The 25243-nt window shown below is 42.0% G+C and overlaps 4 protein-coding genes across 7 annotated transcripts; 1 reads left to right on the plus strand and 3 right to left on the minus strand.

The window, feature by feature from the left end:
• Positions 1 to 560: 560 nt before the first annotated feature.
• Positions 561 to 5117, plus strand: dnajc8 (DnaJ (Hsp40) homolog, subfamily C, member 8). Its single transcript, XM_070983923.1, has 9 exons — positions 561 to 668; positions 1245 to 1346; positions 1878 to 1934; positions 2025 to 2091; positions 2245 to 2339; positions 3517 to 3588; positions 3954 to 4045; positions 4143 to 4218; positions 4327 to 5117. The coding sequence occupies exons 1-9, from the start codon at positions 597 to 599 to the stop codon at positions 4447 to 4449; spliced, it is 756 nt and encodes a 251-aa protein (XP_070840024.1). The 5' UTR covers positions 561 to 596; the 3' UTR covers positions 4450 to 5117.
• Positions 4704 to 7732, minus strand: LOC139345385 (uncharacterized). 3 transcript variants are annotated; one of them, XM_070983924.1, is made up of 5 exons: positions 7596 to 7732; positions 6728 to 6912; positions 6148 to 6514; positions 5776 to 5863; positions 4704 to 5695 (listed from the first exon to the last, which is right to left on the minus strand). In XM_070983924.1, exons 3-5 carry the CDS (start codon positions 6369 to 6371, stop codon positions 5537 to 5539), a joined length of 471 nt encoding a protein of 156 aa, XP_070840025.1. In that variant the 5' UTR covers positions 6372 to 6514; positions 6728 to 6912; positions 7596 to 7732; the 3' UTR covers positions 4704 to 5536. The 3 variants fall into 3 exon arrangements, with proteins under 3 accessions (XP_070840025.1, XP_070840028.1, XP_070840026.1); XM_070983927.1 differs by lacking the exon at positions 7596 to 7732 and having other exon boundaries at positions 5416 to 5695; positions 6148 to 6500; positions 6728 to 6856; XM_070983925.1 differs by lacking the exons at positions 6728 to 6912; positions 7596 to 7732 and having other exon boundaries at positions 5416 to 5692; positions 6148 to 6493.
• Positions 7733 to 8158: 426 nt separating this feature from the next.
• On the minus strand, positions 8159 to 17493 carry clk2a (CDC-like kinase 2a). Of its 2 annotated transcripts, XM_070983921.1 has the most exons (13): positions 17248 to 17493; positions 15823 to 16022; positions 15410 to 15695; positions 14144 to 14234; positions 13175 to 13241; positions 12357 to 12473; positions 12050 to 12216; positions 11338 to 11432; positions 11122 to 11251; positions 10569 to 10651; positions 9978 to 10057; positions 9803 to 9893; positions 8159 to 9636 (listed from the first exon to the last, which is right to left on the minus strand). In XM_070983921.1, the coding sequence occupies exons 2-13, from the start codon at positions 16020 to 16022 to the stop codon at positions 9448 to 9450; spliced, it is 1596 nt and encodes a 531-aa protein (XP_070840022.1). In that variant the 5' UTR covers positions 17248 to 17493; the 3' UTR covers positions 8159 to 9447. The 2 variants fall into 2 exon arrangements, with proteins under 2 accessions (XP_070840022.1, XP_070840023.1); XM_070983922.1 differs by lacking the exon at positions 14144 to 14234 and having other exon boundaries at positions 17248 to 17413.
• A 433-nt stretch (positions 17494 to 17926) lies between these two features.
• On the minus strand, positions 17927 to 24365 carry LOC139345774 (histone-lysine N-methyltransferase SETDB1-B-like). Its single transcript, XM_070984593.1, has 10 exons — positions 24276 to 24365; positions 23119 to 23293; positions 22807 to 22907; positions 22135 to 22659; positions 21574 to 21747; positions 21177 to 21378; positions 20999 to 21072; positions 20446 to 20636; positions 18671 to 20344; positions 17927 to 18510 (listed from the first exon to the last, which is right to left on the minus strand). Exons 2-9 carry the CDS (start codon positions 23286 to 23288, stop codon positions 20243 to 20245), a joined length of 1539 nt encoding a protein of 512 aa, XP_070840694.1. The 5' UTR covers positions 23289 to 23293; positions 24276 to 24365; the 3' UTR covers positions 17927 to 18510; positions 18671 to 20242.
• Between the last annotated feature and the right edge of the window lie 878 nt (positions 24366 to 25243).

Raw genomic sequence — 25243 nt, forward strand, 5'->3', positions numbered from 1 at the left:
AAGCTGGGCTGGGTGGTCTCTGTATGTCTAAATAACAATACGTGAACTTGTCTATGTTAGATAACAAATCTATCCGCTCTGTAAAATGACATAAATATAACAAGTAAAGTTTTATTGCGCTGCTAACACTTAATATCCAGCATTTGTCTGTACTTAAGGATCCGAAACGAAAATAGCGATGCAGTCTACGTCACGTCCAAGTCGAAGCGGAAGTGTGTAGTCTTGTAGTTCCTGACTTTTCAAAATAAGGCAAGTTACTTTTTTTTTTTTTAAATTTGGTTAAAAAAAACTTAATAAATATGTCTCCTTTCTTTACATGTGAAGTTTCATGTTCTCCTTCCTCAATACACGACAATGCAGTTTGTATTTTAGCAGCTGTCACCAATCACTTTCGTACTGTAATTGTCATTTCAACATAAACCGTGCTTATTTATTAATCGGAGTTTAAATCGATAATTATATATTATTTAGATAAATTCTTTCATAAAGGTGCTCTTTTTTATATACGGAGCACGCAGTGACAAACTGGATGAAACAAAATAAAGGAACTGTATGGTCACGTGATGTTCCGACGTCACACGTAAACCAGGGGCAAGATGGCGGCCGCCGGAGGAGAGCCTTCTTCTCAGAATATGTCGGATGAATTATTTAAAACCTTTATCTCGGAGGTACGATACAGTTTTTGAGAATCTATGTGTTTTGAAAGCGTCGGGCGCTCTTCGTACATCGGTGAAGTCGGTTACTCACCGCGTCTTTTATTTGTCACCTTACGTTAAGAGGCCTTAAGACATGAACATCAGCTAACGATAAGCTAACATTCACTCAGATGTTTTGTGAGCAGCTTCGTCTTTCTCGTGTTATCAGGACACCACCAAAGATAGTCTATTATGTGTTTAGTTTCCTATCTGCAACCAATACAAGTCACTAAATCACAGTCGGATAAATATGAAATATTATATTAGAAGGTGGGTGCTGTTAGCCTTCTATCTAACGTTAGCATCTATTAATCGTAATGTAGTGTAACACCTTGACCGGTCACAACAAATCCTAACCGTGAAGCGAATGAGGTCAGGCTAACATAAAAAGATCCAGAACAACCTTCTATTTCATCTCATTTCACTCCTGAATCCTGCCTGTACTCATACAATGAAGCAGCATTAAGTGCATGACCAAGAAGCGCAGTTCCAGGCGAACGTTGCAGCTTGGTTTTGAACGTTTAAATGGTGTTTATGTGTGTTGAACAGGTGAAGCAGATTGAGAAGAGAGACTCTGTGTTAACCTCCAAGCAGCAGATTGACAGACTGCTCAGGCCTGGCTCATCCTATTTTAATCTCAATCCCTTTGAGGTAAGCATTATTGATGCAGTTTTTTCATCATTAGTATGTCTCATGGATGCAGTAGTGAGTGTTCATTATTTTCCCAGTTAATGAACGTCAAAAATACTGTTGATGCTAATCATTAAGTTACTACAACCAAGTGAGTCTGACCAACAGGCAAATCATCCCGAGTATAATGACATGAAATGAGTAAAAACATAACATGTTGGAAATTGTACAAATGTCCAGTATCTTTAGTTAATAACTGATTGATCAATTTAATAAAATCTAATTTCTGAGTTAAGCATTCATAAAATGTAGTACTAGTGTTTTCTCTTATATGATGTTGCCACTGTCTGTATTTTCTGAAAACTTAGTCAGAGAAAAGAGGAGGCACCTGTCGGACGACATGTCTGCAGACGAAAAGCCATCATCACTGCATGATAATGTTTTCAGTGTTACCCTCATAAGAATTGAATTTCAGCATAATAATTTCTAACGGTGACGCTTTGGCTTAGATATTTATGTACTAAAACAGGCTGACGTTGACATCGTTTTCAGGTGCTGCAGATTGATCCAGATGCAACAGATGACGAACTGAAGAAAAGATTTCGGGCGGTAAGCTCCAAGACTTTCCTGTAGACACGGTGATCATGCCTTGATGTTTTGTTGTTGTTGTTTCATTCCTAATGTTTGGTCTCTGTGCAGTTATCCATTTTGGTCCATCCAGACAAAAATCAGGATGACCCAGACAGAGCACAAAAAGCCTTTGAAGGTAAATTTCTTCCATCCCTGATTGCATAAATGTAACTATAATCGGTTGCCATTAAACTGATGAACTGGCATCATGTTGCTCAACTTGTGGATCTGTATGATGTGAGACACGTACAAGTTTTCCATTGCACCTGAATATCTCACTGTGCTCCAGCTGTGGACAAGGCATACAAACTCCTGCTGGAACCGGAGCAGAAGAAGAGAGCCTTAGATGTGATCCATGCAGGAAAGGAATATGTGGAGCATATGGTGAGTGTCCAACACGTTCGCTCACACTGTGGGCATTTTGCTGCCATGTTATTCAGCTTTCCCGGGGCCAGATTCATAAAGATTCCTAGTGCGAAGACTTACTCTCCTTTACATTATGATGTTTTCTAAGAATTCCCCCTCACAGTTAAGAATAGACCCTTGTAAAGATAAGTTATTCACAAAGCCTGAAGGGAGCTCCTAAGGTGACCAGGGAGGAGGACTGTTAAGAGGCTTAAGAGTTTCTTAAGCTGAGGAGAAAATGGCGGAAAGAGGAAGAGGTCATAGAAATATTCTCCAAGCGCTGAATGACACTGAGTTCATCAAATGCTGCAGATGGTGCAGGGATAATGTTTGTGGTGGACCTCATCCAAGATGCGCTCCCACCTAGAAGTGAAAGTCAGCATAACACCAAGATATCTGACTGCTGGAAAAACGCAACAGTGATGACTTCTGTCTGTCACAGCCTTCATCAGCAGAGTGATCACACAAACAATCACAGCGCTCTCACAGCCTCATAACGTGGCACAGTCCATCTCAGTTCCACTGGATGTCTGCATCATACAGGCTCACAACAGCACATTTGTGGACTTAGTGAGCTTCCCTGGTGTGGTTGGTGTTATTGATAGGAGGGTTATGTTTATGGTAGAGTTATGTCAATCAGCGCACCTACTAATATAAGATGGTCAGCAATAGTGGACATTGATGAAAGCTGAGTAATTTTCTCCCTGTTAATAAGCCTGCCAAATATTGAAATTACCAGAACGAGCCAATCAGTATAACATCAGCATGTGAACAGGTTAGTGCCTGTTTTCAAACATTCTGCAGGCCACCTTCAAAGTCTGTCTTACAATGACTCAACAGAAATGTTTATAATCAGTATTCATAATGACACCATGTCTTAGGCCGATCGATTTCACTGTCCACTATCACTAAGAATGCCAGGACCAATCAAACCTTTTAATACCTAGCTAACGGAGTCAGCCGGGCCTCCTCACTAAGGTAAAGGTTTCAGTCCCCTCTTTGCTCAGATATTGTTCTTAAATCACTCCTAAGCTAGCACCCCTTGCTAGAAATGTTTAGGCTTTAGGCTAGGTTTAGTCAGGAGCTCTCTAGGAGGACTCTCAGAATGTTTCTGATCTGGATTTGTTTTTTATTTTGCGCTCTGTGCTCCCAACAGGTAAAGGAGAAAAAGAAACAGTTGAAGAAGGACGGGAAACTGTTGGATGTGGAGGAGGATGACCCTGAAGTGGTAAGTCAAAGTCACAGAAATACACACTGAGAGGGGTGTTGAAAATAGAATAAAATCAGACTTAAGTGAAGATTACCTTGTAAGCTCATTTAAGAGATAAAAATATTGAAAAGTGAAGAAAAATGTTTTTTTTAAAAAAATGGAAATCTACAGACATAATTTGAGTCAGGAGAGTGTCAAAACTTTTTTTTTTTTTAATACAGCAACTGATGAAATGCATTCTGTCTTTTTATTCTACAAACACTTTGTTTTATTCTTTCGGACAAATGGGATTTTCACAATGTTCTTACAGCAGACGTTTGTCACAGTCATGTCCATGTATGGGTTATATCATGACCATGATCGTACAACTTGTCCTTTCTCAGTTCAAGCAAGCAGTGTACAAACAGACCATGAAGCTGTTCGCTGAGCTTGAAATCAAGAGGAAGGAAAGAGAAGCAAAGGAAATGCATGAAAGGTAAATGACACACAGGAGCATTAGAGCCTGGCTGAAGCAGAAAAGCTTATGTTCGTCCAGAATGTCATGGATTATCCTTCTTTTCTTAATTTACCAGAAAAAGGGCAAGAGAGGAAGAAATCGAAGCAGCGGAGAAAGCAAAGCGCGAAAGGGAATGGCAGAAAAACTTTGAGGTGCGTTCCATCATGACTGTTTCCTCGCTGTGCTGATGAACACGGACACACGACGGCTTTGCTTTTGGCATTTCTTACATGGCAATTTTCTTTTCGCGCATTTGTCAGGAAACAAGAGATGGGCGTGTGGACAGCTGGAGGACCTTCCAGGCCAAAGGCAAGAAGAGCAAGGAGAAAAAGAACAGGTCCTTCCTCAAACCCCCCAAAGTCAAGATGGAACAGAGGGAATGATGCTGTAAAATGGGACTTTATCAAGTTTAAACTCACTGTTATAAAACCCCAGTTCTGTGTATGCTCACGTCGTCGTCGGCAGTCAGCTGTGTAGTCGTCATCACAGTCATCGGGATACTTGTCCTACAGCAAGCTTCCTCATCCTGACCCTGACAAACGTAGTTTTGTACTCGGTTTTTCTAATGTACATATTTCTGATCTGGACCCAGAGATCATTCTGGCTTCATGTAAGAAAGAGATGATGCAGCTTCCACTTCTGTAACCGATGAGGAAAATGTGGTTTGTTGTGATTTTTTTTTTTTTTTTTTTTTACTAAATAAAGCTTGGACTGAACAAGCCTACCGTACCAGTGGTGGTCTGCAAAGCTGAGTGTAAAATTTTCAGAAAAGTTACATGGCTGTGGTGTATGTGGCGTTACTGTTTTTAAGCAAATGCCACACTGACCGGACACAGTATCCTGAAATATGCAGTCAGAGTGGAGCAGAGAAGTCCAAATGCAGGGTTTGCATTCAGTGTCTTGATCCAAACCCCAACCTTAGTTCTGCATGTGTTAAGTGTATTCATTAAAATACTGTGAATAAAAACACCAAACACCTGACCGGTGTTTGCTGCATATAATTTTCTATTCATGTTGTTTTGAAAAGACAGAATAAAATCCTTTTACCTGCTTTAGCTTTGGAATGATTCCACAAAATGACACCAGCTCGGGAGCGTGAACACTGGATGATTACAACTGAAGTCACACAAGAACAACGGGTCAGTGGAGATTTGCTCGATTTTATAACCACATTGCACAAAAACAGTTCTGCTCAACCAGCAGACAAGAAGATGCAGAAATGGCAAAGACTTACAGGAGTGAAATCTGCAAAAACAGATGACAAGCAATCAAGACCAAGCAACATTAAGTTCTCTAAAAAGAAATGAAGACTAATCCGATCATATTTCCGCCTTTTCTTGGGTTACAAGGTGTGAGCCTCTGGTTTATTTCCAGCGCAAGTCACCTTCCCTCCCTGAGCCCTTTGCCCTTCAAGTCTCCTGCACATTAGGCTCATTTAAACAGTCTTATTGTCCTTTTAAGTGTTGAATCTCACATGACGTTGCACTGATCTCCTCCAGCAGCAGCAGGAGCGGCGACGGCAGGCGATCCATTACTACCTCCAATCAGTCCGTCCAGACTGAGGCCTTGGAAGGCGCCAAAGAGGGACTCGTCCTTCGCCGAGGCTGGTTTTCTGGCAGGGGTGGTCTGCTGCATGTGGAAGATTGTTATGTTTATATTCTGACAAGCAATAAATGGTTGTTGTTGCTTTGATTTTACCGCTCGCTTACCCTGGGGAGGCAGTGGTGGCTCCTGAAGTGAGTCCTTCTGACCGACCTCTCGGCGTTCTTCTTGGCCAGTATGGCCTGCTGTCGTTTCCTTTGGCAGAACACCACAGAAGCGACATGAGGCACGGCACATGGGCAAGCAGCTTACTCACGTGAGGAACAGCCTTGTCCTCGTTAAGCAGGTCTGTCTGGCCAAGACTGTCAGTAACTTAACTGTTTCTTATAAACTGTCCTAACAGTGCGACCACAATTAAAAAAACACCAGCAGAAATTGCAACGCATTCACCACTGGGCGACAAATTATTACTGTGCAGACTGCGTAGACTGTTTTCCATGAGTGGACATGTTTGGATCAGATCTTGTGAACCACCTTACCTCTCTCTCCTCAGTTCATCCTGGTACATCCTGAGCCAGGAGTCAGGGACTTTCTGGCTGCTACAGGGAAGGCTTCTCCTCCTGCTGACGCTCTTCCTGCGGGTGAAGCTGTTTCTGCGGACAGACGGGCCCTTCTTGTCGCCCCTCTTGGTGGTGGCGTTCTTCCCCGACACGCAGCTGGTGAACTGCTTCAGGGGAGCGCCCAGCGACATGAGGGAATCCATTCCCAAGAGCTGGCTCGAGCTGATGTCTGTGGTGGCGTTTCCCCGACTCTGTAACAGCGTACAGGACGATGCACCAATGTCTTGACTCTTTCCAAGTCCAGGACAAATGTCAGCGCTGTTGTTCTTCTTCTTGTACTTTAAAGCTGCAAACACAAGAATAACAATTATGTCAGCTTATATTTACAGCATCATTTTCTCATGTTAATTTCTTTTAAAAAAAATACCAATTTAAGAAAAGGTACCTGAACATTATCAGAACATCATAAGTCTTCTACATTTCTTGTTTTTGATGTCACATTTTAAGCACAAATGATTAAAGATTAAAGATTAATGATTAAAGAAACTGTGGGACTCACCTGCAGGCGGTGTCTCCTCGTAGGCACAATCAGCTGACAGCACTGTTCATCAAAGGTGCAAAGAGTCCATTCATTGCACTGCTCGCGGTCCTTCAGTGTGTGTACCTGTATACACCTCTGCTCTGTCACTGTCTGCTCTTATGGGGATTTGACTGATGACCTCGCTGCTCCTCGAACAGGATTAGCTGAAGACGCAAGAGTTTATCCCATTACCAACGGTGCACACAAACAGGAAAATGCACAGGGAAACACCTGCTTGTTTACATTTGACCATGGAAACTGTTCACGCAAACTTATGTTCACAGCTGGGGATAAGACTTGAAATAAACTGGCTGTACCAAGTTCAAAAGGAAGTTTGAGAAGGGAACACGTATATTTCGTGTTCACGTAGCAGTTAGACGAAGACAGCTGGAGTGCGAGAGACTGAAAGGTGACGCTGCTATGACGCAGAGGGGATTTCTTCCTGGCTCCCGGCTTCATTGACTGGAGACAATCGCAAAGTTCAATGACTCATTTCATTCTTTGATTCATTCACTCCGTGAGCTCTGAACTGAAGAGAGATAAGAGTCCAGCCTCGCTTCAACAAATCACACGGCTTTCGTGCTTCAGATCGACATTTTAGTTGAAAACTGAACATATTCCAATAAGTGACATTCACATGTGCTAACTTAAGTGCAATTTCTACAAAGTGGTAGGGTCCCTATGTCTTAGTGGAGTTCTGCTACTAAGCAGAGGGATTGTTTTTATATTATCTAGTCTTGACACCCCACAATTTATAACCCCGGGCAGAATAATCCATTCATTCACAAAACAAACAGGAAGGGAGAAAGAATGGGGACAGTGCGTGAGCTTAATGAAGCAATGTTACCGACAGATGGGGGAGCTTATGTGATGAGGCGTCCATACACCTGCTGCAGCAGATCTTCGGCGTTTCCCTCTTCATGTCTCGGCAGGGTAACAGCTGAGCTTAGGTTGTGGAAGGAAATCAAAGAGACGTTAGTTTCCAAGGCAATGTAACAGCAAATGGGTAATAGGACGCATGCAATACCTGCTCATGTGACTGCCAAGAGGACTTAAGGACGAAATCAGCAGTTTGACTATTGAATCTAATATTTAAAGATGCTTCAAGCTGTGAAAAAAAAAATGAACACGTCAATCTCTAAAGGTACGTCGCTCGGCATGCCTGAGCTAGTTCATAGAAAAGCAATGAGGTGGGAAATTTTACTTATAAGATCAATACAAGCTGTCTAATCTGCTAACCTCTTGCAATCAATACCTTGATCTGCACCAGTTGAGTTTACATGAACTGGAATAACAAATGCACAACATTTGACCTTCACTTTGGCCTCTCGGGCAGCCCTCTGATCTTCTCACAGACCATCCTGCAGTGGTATTAGTCAGTGAGGTAAGAGATGGACTCAGACACAGCGATGGTATTTAAAGACAGAGCGCCTCCCTTTGGCTACCAGAGGCTCACACTGATACTGAGAGCACCATAAGCCTTTGGCAAGGAGGACTTAACTTTAATTCTACACAATCATATATACAGTTTTATATGCTTTAATTTCATACAAAAAAACAAGTCATGTACAGGTGGGGGGTGGAGACTATGACCTAAAGGAACTCAAAATAAATACTGTCAACAGGAGTTGGGTGTGGCTCATTGGCTACCACCAGGAGCTGTGTGCTTAACCTGTCTGATCATATTACAACATGTAAAAGGCAGTTCATGTTTTTCCTGTTTTAAAACTGTGAGAATGAAACCATGACTGACGCTCAACTACTAAGACGCCACTGAGCAAAACATGAACAGGTCACCCACCCCTGCGAGCACACATACACACACACACACACTCTCTCTGAAACCCCGAAAGTAACACGTAACATAACAACCATATCTCTATCAATAAGACAGCCCACAGAGGCCCGTGTGTGTGTGGAGTGTCCATCCCCATTCTCATCTCACTGGTGGATAATAACAGGCCTGATGACTGGAGATGAAGGGCAAGAGTCTCCGTTTATGGGATAATCCTTTTATACATAAAAAAGAAACGTATGCAAAGCAAGTGCTCACAAAAAAACGTAAACAAAGATGTGAGACACTTGCCTCTGCTGGAGATAGTTGCCATATTTCCAAGGAAATATGATACTCAGTTTGAATGACTGGATGGTAGCGCAACAGAATATCTCTCGTCTCCATGTTTAGATCTATGTCGGTGAGGACTTGCGCTGCACGTGCAGCTCTATCTCCTTTTTACGCTTTCCTTCGACTTCAGATTTGGAAGACATTTCTTGTCCAATGCTGAGTTTTTGTATAACCGATTTTGTAGTACTTATTTCCACAGAAAGGTGAATTATTTTCTTTACATGCTGATGAAAATAACAGATGGACGGATGGAGGGGAGGAAGGTGGTTCCGAAGTTAAAAGGAAGACAGGAGCTGCATAGAGGGCTACTTTTGAGGCTGTGGCCATCAGAAAAGATTTATTTTGACTCTTTTCCAGTCTCTCGTGGAGTATTTTGGTCTCTCGGCTGCAATAACATGCCTCCTGTGGCTGCAGAGGTGGACGTCAGAGGGGCAGGGTGGAGGAGCAAGAAGTTAAGGTGTCCATGCTTTCATGACAAAACAACAGAACATCCAAAGCCCCGATTGAGTCAACAGTTCACCCACTCCACATAGAAAAGATCTCATCTGTCATTCAGTCTTTGGAGGCTTGTGGGTCACCGGCTGATGTCCCGGTTGCCTTCCCAGTTCTTGCTGCCCGCTGCCTCGCCAATCCCCCCGTTCTCAAAGAAAGGGTGTTTGAGGGAGTCGGCCAGCACCAGCCTCTTGGAGGGCTCGTACTCCAACATGCTTTCAATGAGGTCGAATAATTGGTGGTGCTCCTCCGCCTCTGACAATAGGTACCGCTGACAGGGGAAAGGATGATGGAGAAAGGGAAACAAGTGAGAGATTAGGAGTAATACTCAGAGACGATCAAGAGAGGAACTGTAGGTCATGGCAACACGCACTTTTGTTGTTCCAGCCCTGCTGATCTTATTTCTTCCTTTTTCACTGTCCATTCGCCCCACTTACCCGTAAGGGTTTGCAGTTTTCTCTGACGTATTTCCCAGCTGAGGAGCTCTCATCCCAGTCCAGACGGCCACGATAGAAATACTTTTGCTTCCTGAAAGCATACAGAGATCAGTGTGAGCGCTGTTCAAGAGTGTGCATGCTTTTAACACTATGGTGTGTTTGCGTGTGCTCTCACCGTGTCTTACGAATCATCCTAGAGGGCACTGGTCCCAGGATCCTCTCCATCATGGCCAAATGCTCTCTGTTGTCATGAGTCTGAAAGAAATGTAAAAAAGACAGACATGATTCCAGGGCAGGAACTACACCACGACCGAACAGCCTGACAGACGTGCATCCTGTATTAAGATCCAGAATGACGCAGTAAACTCGACGCATTCACATCCACATTGTTATTGTACCACTGGTTTTCGGCCTTGTTGCCCTAAATATTATTCACAATGCCCCGATAACTTTATATTTATCAAAGGCCAAGGTGGCCTTGCCCTAAAAATGACTTAATTCCAGGCCGGTGATTCAGCAGGAAAGAGGAACAGACATGAAAGGGAGAGGCTGATTCAGAGGATAATCAGGGTTTAAGTACTGCTGTCAAACAGACAGTCAGAGCTCAACAACGACACCAAGAGTTGATCCTCCTGGATTAACACATGCCATGAACACGTGTAGGTTCCACTGTTAGGTGCGATATAGGCCAAAGTCTCAAATGCTCAATGTCAGAGGTGAAAATCAGGTCCAAAAGTCTGCCGGCAGCAGTATGGTGCCACTGTACCTGAAACAAGGTGAAGCCCAGGTAGTACTCAAACAGGATACAGCCAATGCTCCACACGTCACAGGGATGGCTCCAGCCCAGCTCTGAAGGACAAAAATATGCATTGAATAAATGAACACAATGAAAATTTGTCATATCTGGAGACTACTGCAGGCCGGTCTTGATGACGATGACAATCCAGTCCATGGCACAGACACCGTGTGCTTTCAAGATTACAACTTACAGGGCAATAATTCACAGATTAAACCTAGTCTGTTAATTTGTATTTCTTAACTAACTGATCTTGACACCTACTGCTCCAAGTATAAGTCAATACTACTGAATCAGAATCTCCTGCAGAACAAGACAGTTAAAACGTCTTTTCAGTGGTGAAGCAGGTTGAGGATGTTGAGCTCTGCTTGTTTCAACTTGTAGAATGCGGCCTGTTTCTACAAGAACCTGCAGGTGAATCTTTCGTCTACAGAGGTGTTCATCTACAAACGGATTTCTATGTTGAACGTCTGGACCTGACTTTGATTGGAACTGTGATAAGTGACGTGATAGACATCCTCACCTAGTATGACTTCGGGGGCACGGTAATGCCGCGTGGACACAATGGTGCTGTGGTGCTCATGGTCAAAAGTGGCACTGCCGAAGTCCACCACTCGTACTGCCGTGCTCTTCACCGTCCGCTCTTCTCGCTTCTGCAACAAACAAAACAATGAAGTGCAAAATCTACACACCAGAAATGTTTTGTCAGCCTTTTCCTTTGCATTCTGCGACATCCTACCTTCTCTACATTGAACGACATTGTGAAGTCTGAGTTGACAAACAGGATGTTCTCAGGCTTTAGGTCTGTGTGCGTCAGCTTGTTGTCATGGAGAACTATGGGAAAAAAAAGAATGAGTAATTTCTTTAAGTCTTCATTTTGACAGCAAATGAACTTAAAGCTACTTTACACAATCCATCTAATCACACAGGGTTTCTTTCAAAGCAGCTGAGACATGCTACAACATGTGATGATAATACAGATAGTTATTGATAAATGAGAAGATAAGAAAAACATCCACAGAATATGCTGAAATTTGAAACAGGAATTCGACATTACAGCATTATTTTTCCACTAAGAAGTTTAATAAGTGACTGGACACATTGCTTCTCCCGGCCTCTGGTGCTATAATGCCTTCATGTGGCTATAAGCTGACAGATTCTCTGTCCAGCCACTCAATTTATAGGTAATTGATTAAGAACCAGTAATAAGTGAGGACACGTTTGTTAGAAAACTACACTCATTTTAGAGAAGTATTACAAAAACAGTATCATTACAAGAATATACAAGTTCAATTTAAGTCTCTTTGTCTATACTGAGCATGCTGCATTAGCTTACTTATCAGCAATATGGTTAGATTTATATTTGTTGCGTTAATTGCATTCTTAAGTCTCTTAATCACATAAGATTCTTGTGTATGAAAATAAAACAGAGGACATAAAAAAAAACTTACACTTCACAGCGAGACAGATTTGGTAGGCCATGTGTCTGACCTGACCAATTGAGTAGGGCAGGTAGTTGTTTTCCTTTAGAAAGTCGAAGGTGCTGAGAGCGAGCAGCTCAAAGGAGATACACATGTGGCCGTGGTAGTCGAACCAGTCATACATCTGTACACAAAGGCTGCAAGACACAGGACACAACTTTATTTATACAACTACTGGTAAATTGTAGCTTTATCGCCCAGATCTAATAAGGAAAACAGCGTGGGTTCAGGCAGTGGTACTTTAAATGTAATAAAACAATATCCAGTCAGAACTCACAATTTGTTATCAGGGTCCTTTTCATTGATCTTCTCTAATACATTGATCTCCAGACGAGCTGCTTCCTTGTACTTCTCCACATTCTTGATAATTTTCAGAGCAACATGGGCTCCTCCCCTGTAAAACAGAAGATAGTATGAAGCTAAAACCAGAGATAATAAAACACAAAATATGCATTAGGTGTAAACCTCGTTCAGGGGAAATGTGACATTTCACTTTAATTCACAGTAATGTAAAGTGTAATATCACTTTCTCGAGGGTCTGGTGGCTTTAATTAACTTTCTTGATGTATATATCTATCACCTGACAACAAATCTTCTATTATGAGTCTAAGAAGGAGGAGGCACAGTTTTCACAGGGGCCCGCAGTCACAGAGGGGTAAGATACAGCAGAGCTAATTTGCCTGAAGTTTCTGACAGTAAAAAATGGTGGCAGTCCTCATAACCAAGTCCCAGAAAAATGGGAGAAATTCCGGTCAAATATCATTTGTGCTTATTGTTCTTAAAAACAACTCATAAGACAGGCTATATAAAGAAAAAAATGCAATGAAAGGCCACAACAGATTTACCCATTACAAAAAATTACCGGATAACCCAGACTGCAGAAAACCATTTAAGATGTACAACAACAGTTCACAATAGCAAAGGTGGATGTTAATGCTCTTATCCTAATCTGAAGTCTAACCCCTGAGAGGCACAGTACAAACACACTTGTTACAATCTACAAATAGATATCAGTGAGCAGGTATTCCCAACTCGGGGTCTTGGAAATCCCAGAGCCTGAAAGCTGTTGTTTTTCCTGTGTTAACTGACACACACCTGCGGTGGTCAATGCACTGCATCACCCTCCCAAAGGTGCCTTCCCCCAAAGTGCTGACAATCTCATCTGCAACACAACACAGAGAGAGAAAAGGAAGAGAGAAGGAGAGTGGGGAAAGAAAGAACAGTAGCATTAGACATGTAGACTTAAGCAGCAATACATAATGCAAAAGTGTAGACAGGCGGATCAATTCTAGCGCCCATCCCCTTTTCAAATGGCTGCCTATTCAATCTGGCAGGCTCGAAACACTTTGAGGTAATCTACGGTAACTGAATGCATTGCACTATGATACGCATGAAGAAAATAAGGGGGCGAATGTAAAGTGCTCCCTTCCTTTGACGACAGATTTGCAGCCATCAAAGATAAGGGCACATCCCTTGAAGATGCGGCTGTCTTTGCCCAAAAGGACACAGAGGTAATGTGTGGAAAAATTATTAGGATTTCTACTAAAAAACAAACAAACACAAAAAAAACAGCATGATTCTGAAAATGACAAATGTGTTAATATAAATTTACTGTCCGTATGTGTGCTGGTTGTGCTAGGCAAAGACTACATCGGTGATTTGCATGTTAGATGTCTACTTAAAAAAAAAAAAAATAAGGAACTCCTTGAAACCTCATTGTGGAAAATGACTAGCTTAAGTTACAGATTTAAACCTGTAACTGAGTTTTAATCTGAAACGCAACAGAAACAAACAGCTGCAAATGGGATTCTATGTTTAGGAAAGTCAAGTAACCTGTGAAACATAGAAAATGCCCCACAGCTTAAAATCCTACAACAAAAAGAAGAAGGTATCTAAAGTCCCTCTCAAAATCTCCAACATTGTTGCAATCCACCCTGCTATTTCAGCTAGAGCGAAGAGCATTCTAGCAAGGCATCATCATCAGGCACTCCCATGTCATGTAAATGCTCTATGCTTTAATACTCATATGGAGAAGGGTTACGATAGAGTAGTGGCAGTGAGTACATCTCTCTTGCAGGACGTCCCCACTCCGACAGATCAGGTGCCCTTCCTCGTCGTCCCTCACACTCAGTGCCCGCGTCCGGCTGTTGCTCCGCTGTTTTCGCACCCAAACCACCATCAGCAGGTCACGACACGACCGGAGGGACAGGGGGGTTTCAGGGACAGCCGCAGCCATGGTGTCAGGCGGCACAGGTAGACGAGGAGGGAGGAGGAGGGTGGTGTTGGTGGTAGTTGATGTAGTTGTGGTTGTAGGTGGGTTTGGTGGTCATGGGGCGATTCACGCATGACACCACGTGAAGGAAATATATAACGATAGGGATATAGTGCAAGGGAACAAGTCAAAGATCACATGTTGTCCTCTGCTCCTCCCCCCCTCTACCTTAAAACCACAGCTGCTTACAAACAAAGAAGCAACTGGCATATCCATTCATCAACGCAAAAACCAATCAAGACAATAATATAACTGATTCAAAACATATCAGGTTGATTTTTCAGGTTAAACAAGATGGAAAATAAAATGAGAAGACCATACGTAATCAAACAAGAAATACCTAAAGATAAACCTCATCATACATGTAAGCTACGTCAAATTCAAGTCCTTGCTCACTTAAAATTTAAACTACTTAATACAAAGGTGTGGGTTAACATAACCCACACAAAAAGGCATTTTAACAAATCTAAAACATTTTAAATGCCAATCCATTCTAAGAAAAATCAGCATTTAATTTAAATCTAAATTTTGCATGGTGTTTGGTAGAACATTTTCACTTTTGTCAGCCTATCTGCACTAAAGGTCACAAGTGGCCAACCAACTTCTACACAAGCAGTTAGGCCTTCTCCAAACAAACTGACAACACACAAAATAAAATTTCATGAGAGGCAGGGCCACAGACACTGCATTAAGTTGGACGAAGTGTAACTTGGCTTACAAAATAACAAGTTATAAAAGCTGTGGTGGGCGTGTCTGAAGAGCAGCAAGAATTATTGGTTGATCATTCATGAACTACGGAAAAAAGTGTTTGGATAAAAATGAAAATGCTCTGCCAAAAAGAAATGCCAATTTAAGCAAAACCCACTAAAAAAACAAAACAAAACCGTTCTGACAGAACAAAAACAAATCATAAAGATTGTACTACTTACCAATTCCAGGAGCTGTGAGGAAGAAATGGTTAGAGAAAGACAGAGACAGAAAGCTGAGTGGAAGAGACAGAGATGGAAGGAGAAGGATGAGGAGAGTTAACACACAGTCTCAGGTCTGGCTGTACTCACCGAGGAGGATGGGCTATAGGACCTGGTTCTACGCCGCCTTCGTTTGTGCTTACGCCTGCTGCCTTTCCGTCGGTACGACTCATCCCGTTCGCGCTCCCTCTCGCGGCCACGTCGGTGGTCATACATGTTTGGGGAGAAGTCGCGTGGATAGTAACTTTCAGCTGCTCCATGTGGCTCCCTGTCTCTGTCACGGTCATGATCTCGGCTCTGATCCAAGCGCCTGTATCCCTCGCAGTATCTTCTGTCAAATGGCCGGTGCTCCACGGAGCGATTGTCATAGCTACGACTGAATCAGAGGACAGAGAAAGTCATTGAAACCTGAAGGCTGACAAAGCAATTGAACTTAAAAAAAAGATCTGCAGAGGTGGTACTACAAAATACATTTTCAGCATATCAAATGAAACCAACCATACCTCCTTGAGCGTGCATAGCTTCCTTCCTGTCTGTGTCCCCGTCCCCTTCTGTCTCTGTCTCTGTCACTGCTTGAGGAGTAAGTAGGCGATCTTCTGTGCCGATGTCTCCGGCCTCTGTCTCTGTCTCTGTCTCTGTAACGGTCTTGGTAGCTGCTTCGACTGTCTCTGTCCGAAGACGAGTACCGTCTTGTGTGAGGCATCTACAGAATTATTAGAAGGACAAATTAAACATCATCCAGAATACAAAAAAATAATGAGAGCATTTGGCAAAACTGACCTTTAAGATTGATGCAATGTTTCCTGAATTAAAAAAACTATAATTGCACATAGATTTAGGAAACCCCTCTTCAAAGTTACTCCTGTTCACATTTTTCTCGTTACCAAACATTGACATCAGTGGGACAGCTGTCCACTGCCAGACTCTAGGTGATTTGTGGGAGTGTGGGAGGTGCATTTGTAGGAGATATAAACGATTTGAACGAGCAGCCTGAAAAGTCATTTTAGGCACAAGCATTCTACTGTCAGTGAAGATGAAACGTTAACTGATCAATAAAGCTTCCCTTAAAACAGATAAATGGCTTCTTAAAATCGCATCAAAGGGGTTGATTAATGACAACAGCACGGTACACAAACTTGGTTTAAAAAAAAAGTGTTGGAGGCCTATATTTGAGAGCAGCCTACCACATATAACACAGGTCAACACTCCCAACTTTTACGAGCATCGTGGTGAAGCATGCAGCTAATAAAGCTTATAGTTACAACTAATGTTAGACAGACAACTGTTAAAGCGAGCCTGGAAACATGAGAACAGAGAGTAATGTTCAAATTCGTGGACGCATTTTAATAACCCTGTTGCATGATCCCATTTCACGATGAGAAAACCACCAATGGCTACCGTAAATAGTGTTGCTTCAAAGCATTGAATCAAAACACACACTTTCTGCAACGTTATCAATACAAGACCGGCGACAACGTTTTGAAAATGTAATTTAAGCGTTAGCTAAGCTAACGTTGTTCATAGCAAAACGTTAACATGGTCGCAAGTTCATAATACACTTCTACAAGCGTCCTTTTTTTTCTTACCATGTAAGCGGATGCGTTAGTAACCCTACCGTTAACGCGGTTAATTCCAGTATTCACTGTGGCATTCAGTATTAGCACATAATACTTTTCCCGCTAACAAACACCAACCTATTAACGGCAAAATTGCTTTAAACTCGAAGCAGCAAACTAACTGACCAACGAGCGACGTGCAGGGTGTTAGCATGCTTTGCTAGCAACATTAGCTAATGTAAATAATTTGGCCGCCATCTTGTCTTAGCTACGTTCGTCAGCTAGCTAAACAGCTAGGTTACTTTCGCTAGCAGTCGTGCGAAACGTCTGGTCGGAATGTGGCTTAATTAACAGTGCGTATATAGCATTTACCGTTTTAGCAGCGAGGCCTGTACGTTTGTCCCACAAGAAGTCCGTGGTGGTGTTCCAGTTTTCTCTTTTATCTTCTCGACAGCCCGATATTCAAGGCTCTGTTGCTAGCAAGCAGCCAGCTTTTTTCCAGCCTTCCCTGCACAGCTAGTTCTGGTTCAGACTGGTGGCTCTAACGCCTCCCTGCGCCGAGAATGTTATTCAGACTTGAATGTACACAAACAACCACGAGCGACGAGCGAGCGCAATACCGCGAACCTGCGACAGTCACAAGTATACAAGAATAGGACTGATGGAGAAATGTTATTTAGCCAAATGTTAGCTTTTGAATAAAGTTATTGTGAATATTATTATTGTCATTTCTTGACTTGACCCATAATTGTCTCACTAAGGTAACCCTTTAAGTTTTACTCAACTCTGAGTTTTGACTTGACTCCTATATTTAAATAATTATAATTTTGATGGTGTTGACTTAGTGTCTCTTAATTTAGACTTTATTGCCAAAGGGACTTAACTCACAATTGTAACACACAACTTAATAATGTTTGACTTTCCATGAGTGATTTTACTTTTTGTCTCATTCTTTTCCTTGTGGAAATGGGCTTCCATAGTTTGCAGTTTGTATTTATCATTTCTGCATCTAGAATAGATACTTTATGACCAGTTAAAATAAGCCTGGAGAAAATTAGACAATTTATTTTCATTTAAAACACAACACACTTAAAAACAAATAATACACTATTTTGTGGGATCAAGACAGTTTTCAGCCACTCCAATGAGCTGAAACCCAAAGCAGTGAATGTGTCAGTCCCATCGCAGCCTGTGAGGCGATTTTTGGCATCCTGACCATGGTCCAAATTGCAGGTCATGTGACACATACAGGGTCCCAAACATCAAGTAATACCAGTGTCCACACTGACAGGCCTGTCTGATCTGAAGGGATTTTCACAAGGCAACAGGTCCCCTGAAACTTGCAACAACAGCCACACTGGCTATTGAGAGACCGCTATAATGTGCACGCTCTCAACCAGTTCGACCACAGAAGAACTCCAGAGCAGATGCTCTACGGGCCCCAAAATGCAGAGTTTTTTTCATTGTTTCCACCTGGTAGGCAACCGTCACTGAATATAAGGGGGCGCCATCTTGGAACATGGCTCTCATTTCACATTCATGGCTTTGGCCTGGAGTCAAAGGCAATGTGGTGACTGGAGACTAGGCTCTTCCCCTTCCCCACAAAATGGATCTTGTATTTCAACCTGCCGTCTTCTGAAGAGAAAGAAGAAAGAAAACATTGAGCAAAGCCCACTTTAAACAATGTAATGAGGATTTGAAACGGCTACACACAAATACCTGTCAAGGTGAAGACACAATGCGCTGTATTGTATTCTGTGTTACGCTGGCTGCTCATATTTTCTTTTTCTCTCACCTTGTTACTATTCCCGTGATTTTCCCATTGCCATCTCATGGCCATCCTTCTGGCCAGGACATTCATGTTCACATGGATCCTTCCTTGTGGCACGCTCGGAGGGTCTTGGGTCTTGGTGGCATTATCAGAGGATTGGCTGATAGCGTGCTCACAGTGGTTACTCGTGTCATTGGTAAGGGAACACAACATGTGACTAACTGATGAACTGGAGGAACAAGTTCCTCCAAATAAATGATGTCTAAATATCCGCGTTACCCAGGCACCTTTACAACAAACTGTCTAGGCATGCATAGTTTTTTCAAGTAATTGCGATTAGTCCAATAAAATGGAATTATTTCCCAATTAAGGCTACAAAATATGAAACAGCAAACCGTCTGGTCACAGCAGGCTAAAGTCTGGCAAAGCACATTAAATTAGCCAAATATGCTAACACTACAGGGTACATTAACTTATATATAAATCAGACACGGTTTGCGGACCAGATACAACGATGAACGAGAAAAACTGCTGTCTAAATTTTAAAAATGTGTTGTTTTGATGAGAAAATATCAGTTCCCTCTCAAAATCAGCTGAGATAAACACTGCCTCATTGCTGAGAATTGCAACACACTTAATGACCACATAAACTTAAAACTATGGTGACAAAATGATGTATTTCTTTCTCAGATTTTTTTTCCCATGACGGGAAAGATATGGAAGCCAATGAAGGGTACTTTTTAGGACCAGAAATAAATTAGTTCATGAATCAGAAAAGTTTTGGAGTGCTAGGAGTGTTCATGTTCTTGTATGGTGTCTTTTTTTGTGGCCATTAGCGTTGGTGTTTGCTAGCGGTGTTGATGTTTTCATTGTGTTCTTAGTGTTGGTGTCTGTTCTGGCTTTGGGTGTTGATGATTTTGCTGCACTGCTCTTGGAACCAGTGTCTGTTCTGGCTTTGGGTGTGGATGCTCTCGTTGCATTGTTAAAAAAAAACAACAACAACAGGAAAAAACAGTTTGAACAACAGCAGTGTTAAATGATACTGACCTGAAAAACGACCTGCATCAAGCTGCTGTCCAGTAACAATGGTTTTTGCTGCTTCTTCTTCGTTTGTGTCGATCGACGAATAACAACATGGCGCACTACCACAGAGTGTGGACTGCTGACTAGCAAACGCATCACTTTCTGATTAGTATGTATCTTGTGTGTCATGCATGAGCAAGAGTGTCTGCAGTTCCAGTGTTTGTCTTCAGGAATATGAGCTATGAGATTTCTCATCCCCAAAGCTTTGCTGTAAAGCCGCACAGATCATTGTGCCACATATCTCTACAGATATGTAAATGACAAGACTACCTTTGAAGTAGGAATGTAGGCTGATTGCCTGAGTAGGCACCTTACAACTGTATTTTATTGGACACAATATTGTAATAAAATGCTCCTTCGACTGGCATACGATTGAATGTGATCATTTCTATTTTTGACAAAACAAATGTCAGCTCTGAGTTACTCATGTGCACTCATTACTGCAAATCTTATTTTGGCCTGAAGTTGCATGTTGGTTTTTTGTTTTTTTTTGCATTGTCTGTGGGCTTTTAGTCAGCCATCCTTTTGCTCTTCCTCTCTTCTCATTTCCAAAAATCTCGTCATGTGTTCAAGTCGTATGGAGCCTCGATGGATCCACTCCGTGTGTTGATTTTCCTGAGAGTGACCAAAAAACTACATTATACCACAGAAATCTGACTTTAAAAAAAAAACAGGAAAAAACAATTTAAACAACAGCAGTGTTAAAAGATACTGACCTGAAAAACGACCTGTATCAAGCTGCTGTCCACCACCTGCACCTCACACCTCTGCTGGACTCCATTTAATTCTACATTAAGGCTCTGCCCAGCCTTGTACTGGGTTAAATGTGGGTACGGCCAGTCCTTCAGGTATCGACTCATAAAAAACTTGTGACGGCTGTCTGGAATGTCGTCTACAACATCTTCCACTGTCAAACAACAAAGAGTCTGTTAGTCTTCCTGAAGTATCTGGCAGTACAGTGGTATATATGCAGCACTGTGACTTTGAATCATGTCCCAAATCCCAGCTGGAAAAGAAAATGAACGCACTGGGAACGGTGGTGAAAGGAAAAAAGAAGCAACAAAGAAAACTAATTAAATCTTCAGAAAGACAATTTCTGTAAAATCAACTGCGTCAAACACGGGGGCCAGTAAGACTCTGATCTACTGACCATGTGGGCCAGCGGGGAAAAATGTTACATTTAACAGTGCTGTACTTTAATAGCTCCCATGGTTAATTCAGCATACTAGATATATCCAAAGCAAGAGGTGTGAAAACAGTCAAACTTACATGGTCTGCACACCAGGTGAAGTAAAGGTAAACCAACATAAACCGGAATGTGATCATCCAGAAAGACCAAGTACCTGGAAAAATAAACGTTCCACATCACATCAAACCTTCACCAGGGTGTTTGAATTTGCCAAATTTTTTGTTGTTTCATAGACGTAGACTGGTGCGAAACACACACCTTAAGCGGTTCCTTCTGGTGGGCAGCTCTGCCAAAACACCAGGCTGGAACCAGAGCTTGTCCTCTTGACATCCGACCACCACACGAGCACCGACATACAGCTGCTCCAGCTTCGGGGTGCTGTCGAAGGCGATGTGGTGGCCAGACACAAGGCTCTTCCCCTTGTCTTCAAAACTAACTTTGTACTTCAACCGTCCATCCTCTGCAAATGCCAAAATGTCAATGAGTGAAACTTTTTCCAACATCTGCATAAGTGGTATATCTAACAATATTTTAGTAAAACTCCAGGTGTTAGGTGCACTCTGAGCACAAGGCACTTGTACTACACTGCACAGGGAATCTGATCTTCTGCAAGCTTTTTGTTTGCAGATGTTTTGTTAAAGAGCAACTCTGTTACCTCTTGTTACTATCTCCACTATTTTTCCCTGCTGCCATCTCATGGGCTTCCTCTTCGCCAGGACCATCATGTCCACTTTGATCTCTTCCTCTGGCAAGTTAGGACGGATATTTCTGGTTTCATCAGAGTGACGGGAAAAAGCTGCTGATATTATTGCAGGAGCTGGTTGTGACACTGTGGAAAGACATCAAATGTGCACTGAAACGGATCCTTCTTGTAGCACGCTCGCTTTGTCAGAGGATTGGCACATAGCTGATAGCCTGCTCACAGGGGTTACTCGTGTCATTGGTAACTGATGAACTGGAGGAACAATCCATTTCCAGTCGTGCCTATATACTTCTTTTAAAATGTTAAGATTGGAAGTTCCTCCAAATAAATGATGTCTAAATATATAGATATGGAAGCCAATGAAGGGTACTTTTTAGGACCAGAAATAAATTAGTTCATGCATCAGAAAAGTTTTGGAGTGTTGGAGTGTTCATGTTCTTGTATGGTGTATTTTTTTATGGCCATTAGCATTGGTGTTTGCTAGCGGTGTTGATGTTTTCATTGTGTTCTTACTGTTGGTGTCTCTACTGGCGTTGGGTGTTGATGACTTTGCTGCACTGCTCTTTGAATCAGAGTCTGTTCTGGCTTTGGGTGTGGATGCTCTCGTTGCATTGTTCTTAGAATCAGTACTTCTGCTGGCTTTGGGTTTTGCATGACTCCTGGCACGCTCCTCATTCCTTTGATCTCTTTTTCTCCTCTTGTTTGACCTACTATTATAACTGGAGATAGAATAATCGCAATCACTTGAGTCATCATCTGGTTCCCACTCCACATCAGAATCCGAATTGTCTGAGGATTTATCTTTCATGTCATGATCCTGAGGTGCTGCTGGACGTAAGGAACTGATCTCCCAGGGAGGAAGTCTGGTCAAGACCACAACTGGTTGTCTCTTGAAATTGATAGAGATTTTTTTGCCATTATGTCTGTAGAGGGTCTCACTGCCCCCGAGCTTTGGTAACAGTGGTGTACAGCCATTTGTAGTTTGAGAGCTGGCGGCTCGAGCCTCAGCAGGATCAAGCTGTGATGGAGGTGTATTTCCTACAAAAGGAAAAAGGCAGAAGTCATTTTTACCTTCAAACAAACAAACTAAAATAAGCCAGTTGGCGTGTCTGAACACATTGAGCAACTGGCAAAAACACAAATATATCAAGAGTAGATTTTTTCATTGATTCACTTGGATCTTACCACATGTTGTGTTAACATCTTCATCAGAATCTGAGTCTCTGTAATCCCACCCCAGCAGCGAGTATTGTTTCTTCACAATCGCCTCACATGCTGCCACAGACCTGAAAGATACAATAACAAAGACAATATGAATCAAAAACTTAAAAGAGAAAAATAGGGAGGACAGAGAGGGAACTCAACTTTCTTTCCCACCTATCAGGAAAAACACTTTTATTCTATTTTAGGGAGCAGACTTAACAAAATGGTTAATTATGGTCCAAAGGGCTTGAACAAGAGGCAGAAACAAGAGCATAGAGTAGATGTAACACTCACTCACAGAGCTTCAGGAGGTAAGCAGCCTGCTTCTCCCTCCTTTCCAGCAGAGACAGAAGCACATTGCATCTCTCTAGCACGTCTGTGGAGATCAGCTCACTCTTCTTCACCTTCCCTCTGATCCACTTTTGGAGCTCCTCTACGGTCATTTCTACCTCATCCCCCTCCATGATCACTGCAACACACAAGGTTTCAAATCACGAGCTAAAGTAAAGCGCGCAGCAGAGGTGGCGCTGAGGGGCGGCACCCCATCAGGTCTTACAACGAAATGAAATTTTCTCGTTCAAAAGACCTGAGCCCCGACAGGTAGGGCTCCTGGCACATGCAGAGTCACAGCAGATGGATATCACCAGTACTTGGAGCAGGTAACATGCCATTAAGCCTTAGTTTTGGATGCTACTGGCAGAGACTACTTAAGAAATATAGAGTTCACATGTGGTTAAAATATATATATATATTACTTGAAATGAATGGATGATGGTATAAAACCTACAATATCAAATAATTGTAGTGGTGATAGAAAATACTTCACTAGTCACAAGTCCGACATTTAAAACCTTACTGAAGTAAAAGTATGCAAGTATTATTAGCAAAATGTACATAAAGTGAAAGTACTCAATGTGCAGAAAAACATTCACTGTCAGTATTTTACTATGATGTTTTTGGATTAATATTATTGTTTGGGGTTGAGCTCACTTTAACTACTTTATATCACACAGCTGCCGAGAGACAGAGGGGAGATTATACAGAGAAATATTAGCTGTTTCTGGGTGAAAAACTGTCAATAACAGGGAAGCCAGGAGTCATGAAAACACCATCAGGTCGGTCGTGTTTAGGAAAATCGTTTAAAAACAAGCAAAAATCAACAATTAGTTCATAATTAGCCTGATCAGTCACTGCCAATTAGCAATATAAACATATTAATATACTGTAAACGATTAATCAAACCAATTAGTAACGGCAGTCAATCAGTGTCTGAGAACCCCCTCACACGTTAGCAGTTCTGTGATTCCCTCCACCCAAACCTGTATCTTCCCATGACTGACATCTAATCCAGGATGTGTCGGTGGTGGGGAAGAATACCCGAGGAATATGAGCCAAACTCAAAGCTTAGTCCTCATTAATTAAGCATTTTCTCCCGTTTAGTTAGCATATACCTCAATAGGGGCATAAGTCTTCTTGTTCTGTCTTGATCAATTGAGTTTTCGAGTGTGGGAGCTTCTTCGTCTTCTTCGTCCTTCGTTATTATTATTGGCGGTTAGTAAACAATGAAGTGGCGCTCTACCGCCACCAGCCGGTGTGGAGTGTAAATGTCTGTCTGGTATTTCCAGTCACCGTGAAGTATCTCACATCCTCTCTAAGAAAATGCTCATCACTGGCTGGATGGACAAAACAACAAAGAAAGAAAATGCTGTTGCATCTTGAGAGCTCATGATGAAAGAATCATTGACTTGTTTGAGTGGACAGTTCGCTGTCTACATCTTCGCTTGTGACAAGGCTGAAAATGTACCTTGGAGGGGATTATTGCTATGATTTATATTATCTTGTTTTTATGGGTTTGCTTATACATATACTGGAGTAGATATTTCTGTTTATTGAATTATATGTGTACAAACTGTGTAAATACTAACTGTCCCATTGTTGATGAAAACTAAATAAAAATTACTTTAAAAACACAAGGAGTTTAATGTGCGTTATTATGTCATAAACCATCAATATGAGTGCACCAATAAAAACAGAAAAATGCATTTGGTTGGATGGTCAGGCCAACTGTTTCTTGTTTTTATTGCAAGTGGAGTATATGCACAAATCCTTTGAGAATATACAAATATAGAAGCTATTGATGAGCATACAAATGCAACATAAAGACATTTGGGGACCATACAAAACCAATGCAGCCATTCTCTTTTTAAAACGTGGAAAATAACACAGCAAAAGAAAAGATGGAAAAAGGGAAGAAAAAAAAACCCCCAACCTGACTCACCCCCCAGCCAACTATACCACCCAACCTCATCACCCAGAGGAACAAAAGGATCCTTCATCATTGTGGTAACAAAAATCTGTAAACAGCATTGCTCTGTCATGTTCTCTAAGAGCTGAATGAGAGGTTGGCCTATGGCATCAA

This window comes from Chaetodon trifascialis, chromosome 17 (assembly GCF_039877785.1).
Source record: "Chaetodon trifascialis isolate fChaTrf1 chromosome 17, fChaTrf1.hap1, whole genome shotgun sequence".
Taxonomy (NCBI): domain Eukaryota; kingdom Metazoa; phylum Chordata; class Actinopteri; order Chaetodontiformes; family Chaetodontidae; genus Chaetodon; species Chaetodon trifascialis.

Coding starts and splice junctions, on each gene's coding strand:
- dnajc8 (XM_070983923.1), top strand. CDS start 597: ATGGCGGCCGCCGGAGGAGAGCCTTCTTCTCAGAATATGTCGGATGAA. Junction 1,347..1,877: donor TTAATCTCAATCCCTTTGAG/GTAAGCATTATT, acceptor CATCGTTTTCAG/GTGCTGCAGATTGATCCAGA. Junction 4,219..4,326: donor AATGGCAGAAAAACTTTGAG/GTGCGTTCCATC, acceptor CGCATTTGTCAG/GAAACAAGAGATGGGCGTGT.
- LOC139345385 (XM_070983924.1), bottom strand. CDS start 6,371: ATGGATTCCCTCATGTCGCTGGGCGCTCCCCTGAAGCAGTTCACCAGC. Junction 5,864..6,147: donor GATGAACTGAGGAGAGAGAG/GTAAGGTGGTTC, acceptor GTTCTGCCAAAG/GAAACGACAGCAGGCCATAC. Junction 5,696..5,775: donor GCCACCACTGCCTCCCCAGG/GTAAGCGAGCGG, acceptor TTCCACATGCAG/CAGACCACCCCTGCCAGAAA.
- clk2a (XM_070983921.1), bottom strand. CDS start 16,022: ATGCCTCACACAAGACGGTACTCGTCTTCGGACAGAGACAGTCGAAGC. Junction 11,252..11,337: donor TGTCGTTCAATGTAGAGAAG/GTAGGATGTCGC, acceptor TGTTTGTTGCAG/AAGCGAGAAGAGCGGACGGT. Junction 10,058..10,568: donor TGGGCTTCACCTTGTTTCAG/GTACAGTGGCAC, acceptor CATTTCTTTCAG/ACTCATGACAACAGAGAGCA.
- LOC139345774 (XM_070984593.1), bottom strand. CDS start 23,288: ATGGAGGGGGATGAGGTAGAAATGACCGTAGAGGAGCTCCAAAAGTGG. Junction 22,660..22,806: donor AGATGTTAACACAACATGTG/GTAAGATCCAAG, acceptor TTCCTTTTGTAG/GAAATACACCTCCATCACAG. Junction 20,637..20,998: donor TCACCTGGTGTGCAGACCAT/GTAAGTTTGACT, acceptor GTTGTTTGACAG/TGGAAGATGTTGTAGACGAC.